Source organism: Ambystoma mexicanum, chromosome 8, assembly GCF_040938575.1.
Source record: "Ambystoma mexicanum isolate Mex_15411 chromosome 8, UKY_AmexF1_1, whole genome shotgun sequence".
NCBI classification, from domain to species: Eukaryota; Metazoa; Chordata; class Amphibia; order Caudata; family Ambystomatidae; genus Ambystoma; species Ambystoma mexicanum.
In genome coordinates this window covers 913484864-913497610 of record NC_090929.1, presented here as the reverse complement: position 1 = coordinate 913497610, position 12747 = coordinate 913484864, and the positions used below count along the sequence as shown (strand labels likewise).

The 12747-nt window shown below is 42.3% G+C and overlaps 1 protein-coding gene across 2 annotated transcripts in view; it reads left to right on the top strand.

Annotated features, from left to right (window-relative positions):
* The window catches only part of CDHR1 (cadherin related family member 1), a 712137-nt gene that overhangs the window by 373933 nt on the left and 325457 nt on the right, over positions 1-12747 (top strand). For both annotated transcript variants that reach the window (XM_069610819.1, XM_069610820.1), the window contains exons 7-8: positions 2719-2835; positions 4756-4899. In XM_069610819.1, coding sequence (XP_069466920.1) covers positions 2719-2835; positions 4756-4899 — 261 coding nt within the window. The remainder of the gene's footprint in view (positions 1-2718; positions 2836-4755; positions 4900-12747) is intronic.

Here is a 12747-nt window from a genome sequence, read left to right as displayed (position 1 = left end):
TCCTGCCTAGTCTCTCTCGCCTCTATCCAATTAGATATCTTCTCCCTTGCTCGTGTATCTCTCCCTCTTTTCCTGTGCTTCGTTTGCACTCCTTCCATGCCCAAGTCCAATTTTGTTACGCCTGCATTGTATTTAAGTGCGTCCACGCTCCTGCTGCTTCTTGTTTATCTTCTCACATCTCTCTTTACCCCCTTTCCCGCTCCCCTCAGTCATCACCTCACATTCTGTCACCTGTCACTCATTCCCTGTGATGAGTCCCGCTTCCACCGTTCTCTTCATTGTACTCCAAACCCCTTCCTTATGCTCCTCCACCACCTTTGCGGCTTACATAACTTTACTTAAATGCCACCTACTTGTTTCTTTTCACCTTTAAATCGTTTATATATGATGATCAAGGACGTTCTCTCCACCATTATATGTGTTAACGCGTTGGAAATATCTGTACAGCCTTTGCTCAGATCTTAACACCACAGAGCCGCCACAATAATTACCATCTAAAGGTAGCACAAACATAGGTACAGTGGGACGGAAGACAAGGCTGTTTGAGGTACCCTCACGTCTCTGGCAAACCCACCCCCACTGTTGTTTCCCTCCCCCCAGTTTGCGTCCATGGTTAAATGGGTTCCTATTTTAGTATTTCACATGGGCAATGCAATACACAATGGCTTTGTCACCTGGCCCTTGGTGTTTTCTGCTGTATACACCGGGTTCTTTTTTGGCTTGAACGTCTCAGCATTATATTCTATTGTAGAATATGCTAACTACAGGAAACGTAACTGCACCCACATTTGTTTTTTTGGCTTGTTGTAATGCTTAGTGGTCCTCAAAATGACCACTATAGTGAAGTCCCGTTAAACACGTATACGCTCAGGGTATATGGTTCTTTTTTAGAGACATTAGATTCAAGCATATCAACTCTTACTTATATTTAGGTGCTGCCTTTTCTGCAAGGTTTGGGTGGATAGAACACTTTATGGTAAATAGGAATATACAAGGCGTTAACTGTCTCCGGAGGATAGGTCAGGGGCAACGTGCTTGCCTTGGAAGCAAGAAGATGTGGAGCAAAACAGGTTCAATCCCTGGACCACGCCTAGAAACCTCTGGGTATTAAGCGCATTATAAATAACCAATTATAATTATAATCCATTGTAACCCACTACAAGAGGGCAATACCTTTATGCCACTTTCATGCTCGTTCCTCTGGAGCCAGAAATTCCAGATGAAAGCACCCGGCCACTACTTCGTATATAGTTTGGAAGCCCTCACTGTAGGGTTCTCATGATTCACTGAAAGATTGAGAAGCGCAGCAATGTGGGTAAAGCCTTGGTTCCAGTTCGGGTCCCAATTGAATGCTGTGAATCTGTATGCCTCAACGTTGTGTGCAAATTCTTGGCACATATCAATAATAGTGGCACCCATTAAACCTAGGCAGGCTGTCATTACAAAGGATTCGTATTGTTTTGTTTAGTTGTTGAAACCAAATGTGCAAAATCCATTGGGAACCACCATCTCCATGGGCAAACAAATGCTGGGAGGCATGGAGCAGTAAACCCTTGGATGAACTGCAGTTCATCGCTCCCACACACCATGCAGGAAATGCCACAACAGCTGGGTGGGTGCGGCTCAGTATGTCTTTTCCGCATCTGGCCCACCAGGTATAAACTTGTTCCTTGGACAATTGATGAAACAGTAATCAACATGCCTCTCAACCTTTAAAGGGGGATTCCAACGTAAATTCTTGGGTTTTAGAAATTGCCCCCTCCATGTGCTTTGCTCTGGAAACTTAAAATCATCGGAAATGTATGCGCTAGATAATGCTAAACTGTACTAGGCCAGAGTACACAGATAAACTTTTGCAATGGATAATTTGGCAATTAAAAACTGGAAAATCTGTGCAGGTGGTGGTGCAAGGTATCTTCAAGTATATTCCTTTGGCAGGTGGTCAGGACATTGTTCCTAAATTAAACTAACTCAACTTGCAATCCTTGATATTGAAGGCGATTGTTTCTTAAAAGATAGGTACAGCTGTATGTCTAAATCTGAGCTGAGGACCGAAACTATGGTATGTGGTTATTTGGGAAAATAACTTCATAGGGAAGGTTTCGAGTTAAACTTGTACATCTTCATATAGAGGATGGAGAGGATAAACCTTTACTCCTGTCAATGGGGTCATCACAAGTTGGGCGGTATCCCAGAGGCAAATCCTATCTATCATTTTATTGACTTGTAAGCTGCATTAGCCGTATACACTAAATATTGGCTACCTCTGTTCACTGTCCCGCAGGCCTTTACCAGATTGTGACTTATCTGTTATCGGACTTGATATGATAGCAGGCATTCTGCAGGTGGCACATGCTTGGCTTTGCCTATCTCAGGCAAGCTCTCAAGTGGTGCTCTACTGTGGGACTCTGAGTAGCTAGAACTTGAGAGAGAGCATTTGGCTGCAAAAGAACTGGCGAGTGCACGTCTACTACCTCATGGGACAGGTGGCAAGCATAGCTGGCACCACAGCTGTGACCAATGTGGACCAGGCTCTGGGCTCTCCCTAAAGGATCACAATCATTTCTCAATGGATTGTTTTTCATGAATGATTTAAGTTTAAATTCCAGTGGGCACCTCAAGTGACTCTTCTTTGACCAATAGTGCACCAATGTATTGATGATAACTTTAACAGTAAAAGGTTTTGAACTGTAACTTATCAAATATGTCTTTCTTTAGAACATTCGCTCCAACAAATTCACCATTGACCGACACAGTGGAGTGCTGCGCATCAGAGCGGGCGTCACACTGGACTATGAGAAATCGAGAACACATTTCGTCACAGTGTTGGCGAAGGTAACTATAAATCACGAGTGTTATCAAGTATTAGGAGCCCATTTAATCGTTTCCCCAAGCATTAAACCAGGAATCCCAGGAAGGACACGAAATAGACCTGCAATGCTCCTCCAGCTTGCGTGCAAAGGCGTCATTAAGAGGTATGCATGTGTGTAAGTTACTGCATACAGTAAAAACCATTATTGCGTGCAATAATCACAGGGTCACCATAGTCTTAGGCTTTACAATCGAAGCAGTGGGAGAACATGCAGATTTTCAGAGAAACACCACATTAGGTACATAGCACTTAAAGAACCATACATTGACTGGTGGTATAAAAAAGGTATTTAAAATACTGCACGTTATTAATTGTACATCCTAACTCATACAGGGAGTTTCATTATTTTATGTTTGAACATGTACATGTGCTACTTGGTTGTGCTATGATGCAGTCAATGTCAGGTAGTTCATGCAAGTGAGACAGGAGGTGTCCCAGGACAAGCATCTAAGTTAAGCAGTGTTGCAGACCATGAATTGTTTAGGTCATCCGAGCCATTAGTAAGTTAATTTTGTATGGTTACCTGATTTAATGTTCTTGTTTCTAGATATTTGAGAACACGGGGTACATACTTCACTTTAAAACTTTTTTAGAGAATATTGTGGCCTTTCTATATGCACTGGAGAGGAGTTGGCTGGTGAGAACTGGGTGCTAACACACCTCCCAAAGCGCTCTTGGCTCTTTTTCTGCATCTGGAAATAAAATGACATACAACAAGTGGGGCTGCCAGTTTGTTTTCAGATGTGCTCAACTGAGTAATAGTGATTCAGTTATCAGCAGAGATACCAATGTCCAATTACACCCACCAGGATATAGGCTGAGTCCACCAAAGAAATTAACCAATTTAATTGTCACAATTACTAGGGCTGTAGTCTGTTTTCAAGTGCAAGCAGTTGGATGGGAAGGCACGGTAGCCCTCTTTGTTTGAGTGGAGCATGAACTGAAGTTAACAAATGGTTAGTCTTCAATTCTGCCTGCATGGATTATGTGGTACTGTTGAGCAGCCTGGATACACTGCCTGTGTTACACCCAGACACTAAAGCATCTATGTTACTTTATTGCACAGAACAAAAGAGGTGATGGCTGGAAGGTTTAGAATTAACAGCCACAGACATGTATCGTTCTCATGTTGGAGTGATATGACCAAGCAGATCGGGCTCAACTGCCCCTTTTAGGGTGGGAGCAAGTCGGGTTTGCATATGGTCTCTCCCCTTTCTGTATTGACTTGGCAGGCTGAAGAACGATAGTCTGGAGGGTTGACCAGAGTGAAGCCAGAGGTAAATACCTAAACCTTCCTACCATCACCTCTTTGGTTTACATTATTGCATAGAACATCTTATGATTACATAATTTATCTCCCTGGAGCACCACCCCTATTTAGCTTCTGTCTGTTGAGAGATTATTTTGCGATCCACTTGACTAATCATCTAGCCAATGACTCAAAACTCATGCTCAATGTGTCAAGATGAAGGGTGGTTCTAAGATGCACAGGTTATTTTTTACATATTTCGGATGTCACCCTGATCTAACCTTGGCTTAAATCTGCAAATATTAATTTAATTCACAAAGAATTTACTATGAGTAATTTTGACTAACTCCGGAGTGAGTAAGTCAGAGTTACTCCTAGTAACTTCTTTGTGAATGCAGTTGCCCTCCCAGGTCTAAAGCAAGGATAAGTAGCCGCCACTTACTGTGACTTTTTTGTGAATTGACCTCATTGAAATCAAAGTGATTGCATCAATGCAACTTTGATTACGTGAGAAGCAGATATAAGAAATCGCCTTGTGCTTTTGAGATCTGTCCAAATTATTTGAAGGCAGCTAACCAGTGTGAATCCTCTGGACCATAAATTAATAAGTTAAACTTCTGCCTGCCTTTCTCAGGATGGTGGTGGAAAGTTTAGAGGGAAGTACCAGGTGTTATCAGCCACAACAACCGTGACAGTCAATGTTGAAGATGTTCAGGACACACCTCCCGTGTTTGTTGGCACACCCTACTATGGCTATGTGTATGAAGACACGTTGTCGGTGAGTTATCTTGTCTAAACACTGATGCATATTTTGTAGCAATGTGTCTTCTACCAATGTGTGAGACGGTCTGTCATTATTGAATTGACTTGAAAAGAGGCATGCAATTGCATAATTAGTTGTTTACTTTTAGTTGTATACTGTTACATTGTGGATTTTAAGGTGTCTGTGTGTAATGCCTATGAAAGACATTAAAGAACAGCACAGAAACATAGAACCCAGCTGTGTATGCACAATGCTATAGCTGACGGTCTCAAGGAATAGCTTACAGAAAATTCAATATTTACGTAGTAAGATTTGAATTTAAAACAGCTGTGTGCTAATAAGCACGTGGATTGGCTATTTCATTAACCTCCTGTAATCTCAAATTGCAACCCATCCTTCACGTTTCCTCGTTGGATCGTGTACTAACCAGACTCATCAGTCTATATTAATTTTGATAAAATTGAAAATGTCGATTTTCCAAATTGATCCAAAACGTATAATCGTACTCATCTGAGACACATTTCAATCAATCTAAATGACAAAGCGTTATCAATATTTGGTCAAGCAACAAGACAGCTTGGGGAGTTAAGTGCTCACTCCAGACATCTGTGTTCAGCCTGAAGCATTTAGTTTGAATCCCAGTAGCGCCCCTCAGCCTTTTATCCTTCGGACCTCGATAAACTGACTACCACTAAACGAGGAAATAAACCTTTTATAACGACGTTTAGAAGCCCGAGGAATGAAGCATGAAGTGGTATTTGGAAATGAGTTTTTATATCTGATTGATGCACGACCAGAGTACCCATTACACAATTATTTGTTTTGATTTAATTCTGATGGTGTTTTTACAGTTGTTTCTAAAAAATACGGAATCGGTGTTTTTCAGTGATTTGCCCTTTTTCTCCTTCAAGGAAGCTGCTTGGTAACTGTGTTTTTCCAGTGTATTCACACCCATGTTGCTTTTATTGATGCATACATGATATGCTGAAGCATAACGTTCAAAATTTTATATAGTTATTTGAAACAGAACTACTTTCCACACAATAAAATATTACTTTTGTCATAAGAGTGCCTTATTGCACAATACTAAATGGCTTGCTGTTGGCTTGCATTCTCTTCACTAACTTTAGAAGCCAAACGAATTGCCTTCATTGCAGGGTTAAGGAAAGGCTGGTCTCCAATTGCTTTGGTTTTCTGCAGTTTCCTAAAACTGCAGCTAGAACAGGAATTGGAAGCCAGCCTTTCCTTAAATCTACGGCGATGACATATGTGGGCTTTGTGAAGGTAAACCAAGCACAAGGTGTGCAGTACAGGAATGAGGGACTGAGGGAGGCCTCTTGGGGGCTCGTCTGAAAAAGGTGCATGTGAATTTTTGCTACTGGAAAAATATGGGGCCTGAGGCAGTGCAAAGGAAACACACCAGGGGCATCATGTCCTATGGATATGCTGGTCCATGAGCCTGGCAAACTTACGGGGTGCACAACATCTATCTGGGTGTGCTCCGTCAAACTCCTTTTTATCACCACCACTAGCCCAGGCATCTCCCGTTAACAATATCAGCAAATGCAAAGCACACAAAACGTAGAGTCAATAAACCTGAAAAGGTTGTTTTCCTGGTACGCCTGGAAAAGCCAACATTTTAACTCAGTTGGGGGTTACTGGGCTGTATCAGTTAATACGTAAATACGGAAGGTTTCACCTTGTTTTAGATGAAGCAACTCTGTGACAACCTGTTCAAAATCAGCAAATCCCATGGGAGGACCCTCAGAAAGAAATAATGTAACTTGTTTGCATTTATCTGCATTATAATATACCTAGCCCTTCAACGTGGTATTCAGTCTCAGTTTCCTGTAGTCAGATAAGGGAATCAAAAGCGCCATTGAGAAATCAAACAGACTTTGGGTTTTTTAATCATTCTCCTCCTCCTCCTCCCTCTTCTGCTTCTGCTTCTTTTTCTTCTTTGGGCCTGTGGCCCTTGAATTAATATGTAAACGCTTCTGATATAAACCTCTTAGTTGTATTAGCAGCAAAGGTATCCCGTCAGCATTGGTGATGCAGGTGCGTATTCAGCAAACTCCCATTAACATAATTGTATCCCTGACCTGCTGAGTTACGGTTTATAGGGAAAGGTCCTTTGCAATTTGCACCACCTAAATTGTTTAAAATATATCCATGGGGATTGTAATTGGTTATTTATAACGCACTTAATACCCAGATGTTTCTAAGCGCAGACCCGGGGTTCGAACCTCTGTTGCTCCACATCATCTATGCTTTCAAGGTGAACGCGTTGCCTCTGAGCTATCCTCCCGAGAATTGAGAGATCATTGAGTTCATCCTTAACACCGCCACTCTTACCTTCTACATTGGTGTCTTACAATGAGATCATAATCCAAAAAGAGAAAAAAAAGGATGTAATTCTTGAATGTTACTAATCAAAAAGGGAAGTTCCTTGAATACAAATATATATATTTCTAAATCGAATCACATCATCATTTGACAATTAAAAAAAGAGATGAAAAGACAAGGGATTATGACAGACAATACATATTAACATTTACATACATTCTTATAACAAACAATACACATCAAAACACATTGTTTCCTAAGGCCAACCAATCCCAAGCACCAACATGCCACCACAGGCCACCTCGTTATGCTACAGTCCCCTTTCTACTTGTTCCACCTGTGAAGTGCCCAGAACAGAGCGCATCATGATCACTCCCTTGGGTGGCATAAGTGACATCATGGTTGTATTTCGCTTTTACATGATACATGAAGTCGCCTTTGAAGGCACATGCAGCGGTAGCGTGTTGCATGTCTTTGACCCTCATTTCCATATGAGCAGAAGTGTGGGTTAAGAGTGAACCCTTAGGCCCTTTAAGACGAGGTAACAGTATCTGAGATGGATGGGGATGCAGATCTTACTCATACATAAATAATCAGACGACTCAGGAAGTTGGCAAAACACAACTGTTTTAATTGCAATTGTCTAAAACAGGGAGTACAACTGGCATCAACTGACGCCTAACAGTCATGTTAACACATATTTATAACAAAAACTCGTCATCATTGATGTCATACTACGTGGCAAAATAAGAAAACCTATTAGGGGATGTGATGGATTTAAGGGGAACATCTAAGTATACATTCTATGGGTTATGGGATCGTGATTGGGTCTCTAAGGTCAGGTGGACAGCTAAGCCCACCCCTAGTGCAAGTCATTTTCCATGTCATACTAATACACAACATTTCATTGGCTTTCAAACTATAGGGTTATTTGCTATGTGGCCCTCTACAATTGGTTGGCACGCTTTCACCGTTCTTGAATATTCAACTTGTTAGCAGCATGCATGCTGGTACCTCAGGTGCTGGAGGGTTGGCTTGGTCATGCCTCGCCACCCAATTAGCCCAACATCCATCATCACTCCTACTCTCTGCCATGCAATTAGTCATTTGAACTCGGCCTTCAAAGTATCACTGTGCCTGAGAATAAGGAGTGTGAGAATGGCCTTATCTTCTGGTCTCGGTGTAGCTTGCCCACAGTCTATTTTCATATGGCCATGTGACAGGAGACCACGTTTTGAGCTCCTTTGTTGTATTTAATACAATTAAATGAACACAACCCGGCACTTCTAGTGTTTTTCCATTACACCTCAACAGGAGCCTGTGCTGCTTCTCACGTTCATTGTCTCTCCTCGAATAGATAACCAGTTTCTTGGCTAACCCAACCCTTGAGTCTAGGCCAGACAAGCCTTCTCGGATCTTCCTTCACCGCCAGCTGTTTTATTCTACTGTGCCACACTTTCAGTCCTTCTATTCACAGGGTCCAAGTTTGCTAAAATGCGTCATGGAACATCCAGATCCTATACACACTTATATATATATTGGTGGCACCGCCTGCAGTATAGCCAGCCTTATGATTATTTGGTCTACTTCCGTTGCTGCCTCTGTACAATTATAAAACGGCTTTGCATTTTCTTCAGTGCCTTCCGCACGTGCAATCTTCATTTTTCTCATGAAATGTTGCTCAATTCTTTACTTTGCCATCAGATTCTATAAGGTCTGTTCACCTTCTTCATTGGCATCTCTTCTCGGTGCGTCATTTCTACTACATGTGACGTCACCAGTCTTCTCTTTCACTCATCTTCACACTTCTTCTGGAACTTCCTTCAGAAGACTGTCATTTTATTGCAGATACCTCATATAGGGTTTTCCCAAAATGGGTGCGAGACTTCTGTTAGAGGCACTTGGCTCCTCCTCTACAAGACCGATCACATTTAATGGGGTCACCCCTGCACACCTGGAGAGTCCTTCAGATGTTCTTATACTCTTTTTAATCTGTGCTCTGAAGGTGCACGCTGCATGTGTGCCACATCTTGTGTGACGCACACACACAGCGCCTCATTGCATTATAATCCCGAGCATGCTTAAGGTTAACGCCCCATTTTAAAAACAGGAATGTCCCTTCATGAATGCGAGACCGCTAAAGGTGCTTATGTAGTAACAAAGGATACACAGAATACACCTGTATATCCCTCCTCAAATATATCTCCATTGGAAAAGCATTACAGACCCTCATTCAAAGCCCATATTTGATGCTCTTATGTGAATGACAATGGTTGCCGCTTTAAAGGTAGCTCTTTCAGCGCCACCTAATCGACCAAACGAAAAAGGGCTTCACAGACGTTTAAGAAATATCTCAAAAGGGATCTGTTTTTACTGTGGCTTTCAAACCAACACAATTGATGCCTTTTGCACAGAAGAGCCAGTATGCCAATGAGTCACACAGTTTCTAGGGTGCGCTGCTTGATACACCATCATCGTTGCTTGTAAGTCATGGTAGTTGTAATTCTATCGCCCCATATAGCTGGCAGGCCCTCACCCATTTCTGAGGGTGAAGAGCAGGTCCCGATGGAAAGCTGGGGGGACAGCTGTCCCTTCTCATTGTCTTTGTCCCTATGCGGTGTGTTTTAAATTCTGCTTTGTACATGCCTCTGCTCAGTGTATGAAGCCCTAAGTGTATACGTCCCTGCTTGGTGTATATTTAAGTAATGCTATTTATCATGTTTTAATGTCATGTGCTCATCACCCTTCCAAACATACACTTTCCGTTACAATCACGTGTGGTACAGGGAGCTTTTGATGTAAAGGGATGACTGAAGAATAAACATAAAATGCCATCACTCGATGTTTTTAAATGACATTAAAAAGCTTGCATGCAGATTTTTAAAAAAGGAGTGAATAACGGTGCGCAGTCATAATGTCGACTGCAAAAAGTCGAAAACAATAATACCGGAAAAAAAAATGTCGAAAAAAAAACTGAATGTGTTTTTTTTGGGTTTAGCTATAAAAAATAAACAGGGGGTTGGGGGGCAACCCCCCATTTAAAAAAAAACATTATTGTTTTTCGACTTTTTTGTTTTCGACATTTTGACTATAAACCGTGAATAACAGAGGCTGTACAAATATCCAGCTGCCACTGCTATTTATTTTGGTAGTCTGTAACATGCAGATGTATGCACGCAGATTCACTGCGTACTAAGGGAATTCACACTGACTAGCAATATTTGAATATTTTGTGTCTTTTCTTTGGTTTGTATGTTTTTTGCGTGGTTGGTTTAACGCTATGTATTTCGCCCACGTTAATATTCTGGTGCAGGTTGACGCCGCTGCCTTTGGCACCATGTGTAATTCTAATTCTTAAAATAGGCTTTTTGCAAGCAGCAAGCCAGGTAGGAGCTGTGAAATTATGCAGCGTGGCCGCATCGTGGGATCACGTGCCTTCCGGCACCTGTGCTGTTACACGGAATGGAGTGAATAGCCCTATGCGAATTCATTGTCAGGGAAGATAGCATCACTGCCTGGCAATGGCTACTGATGTGCCCCCTTGAGATGTACCCCTTCCAATGTAAACTAGGACTAGGACAGGAGCTTGTGTTTGTCTGCTGTGCAGGGTGTTCAGCCCAGTCAATCATCTCCACCTGATTTATTTAGCCACACACATGTGATCACGCCTTCTCTCAGCAGAGGATCTAGATAAGCACTGGCAAAGGGAATACGCCATGGCTATCGTATGCCAAGTGCAGTCTCAAATGCCCCAATAATGCTGTCACGTGCCTGTTTCATCACCATAGGTACGGTGTAGCCCAGAAGGAGCTGCCATGGAATGCCTAATGCACCAATAACGCCATCAAAAACCTGCTAAGTGACCATATCTATCGTATAACTTTGCCATTATTGCCATCATGTGCCAAGGGCTGGCTCAAATACCCCAATAATGCCATCATGTACTTGGTACATCATACTATGTAGGCTATACCCCCACATTTGCAGGTCCTGCTATCAAATGCATTACAACCTCAAACCCCCAATAATGACATCATGTTTATACTATGTCACCATAGGTTCAACAGAACACGTTTACACATGCTATGCATTCATTGTGAGATTTCAAATGGTTTCATGCATTTATGTTTTCAGACAAACCTCCTGTGCCTTCTCCAAATTGCTAGTCACAGAATTGAAGCAAACATGGGCAGCAAGTGAAATGGTCCCATCTGAGACGGCTGCTGGAGCAGGTGGGATCAAAATGTGTGTTTTGATGTTGAGAGCTTTCCTGGGTGTTTTATGGACCATCCCCGCTCTGACCCTCTAGAATTGTGCCAGCATGGCCTCAGACCATGTATGGTACTGCCCCACCCCCTCAACACAGAAAATGGCCATTATTGCACCTAAACGATTGCAGGAAACACTGTTACAACATGTCACATTAATCAGTGTTACTCAACAAAATTGTTGAGCTTATCCATGTCCAAAGACATAGGCCTGTGCCCCTTTCTGATCTTTTTAAAAAAAGCCAAACAAATAAATTCAGAAGTCTATGCTATCATTTGCATTTAAACACTTGCATCATTTATGCCCGCGGCATGGGTGCCTAGCCACATCAGAGAGCTTTCACATCACCAAGCAATCATCTTCTAACCCTTCTATGTGTAGTCCATTAGAAAATAAGATAACCCATAGTTCATTTAGATAAAAAGCTGAGTTCCAGCAACAGACGCACATTTTCACATGACACACATGTTACATCTGAAAGGCAGCCTAAACAAACCAATTGCATGTCCTTCTATGTTGTGGACACCCATGCCATGAATGTGGAGAGGTTGTTAACCTGACCAAAGCAGTGTCATAGATACAGCCATCCAAAAATGCATTCATCCCCTCTCCTTACACATAGAATTTGTTGTTGGGTACACTAGGTGTTGTTGTGCAAGGCTGTGCACCACTGGCAACATCAGAATATGGTGTTTAAACAGCAGCAAAAGGTTGGGGGGTACACAACTGGAGGGAAACCTTCAGATAAATGGGGATCTTTCCTAACACTCGTCCCTCCCAGACCAAGGACAGGGGGAATTAATCCACTCCTGGATGAGTTGCATGTTCAGGTTGGTTAAACATTCTGGACAACCCATCAGCATTGCTTTGTTGCACACCTGGTCTATGCTCAATAGTGCAGTCGAACCCTGGCAAGCTTATGGACCACCAGAGCAACTTTGGATTCTCTCCCTTCATGTTCATTAGTCACTTTAAGGCCTTAGGGTCAGTTTGCAAAGTGGGTCCAATAGAGGAAGGGCCCCAGCTTCCTTAGGGCCCACACAACAGAGAAGCATTATTTCTCTACTGTGGACCATCTGAGCTCTCTGTCCTTAAGCTGGTGACTAATTAATCCAATAGGGTGTTCCTTACCCTTCTCATTTACTTGTAATAGTAATAGTACAACTCCTGCCCCAGTGTCAGAGGCATCTGTCTGCACAATAAAAGGTCTTTGTAAATCAGAGGCCCTGAGAATAGAGGCTTGGTAAA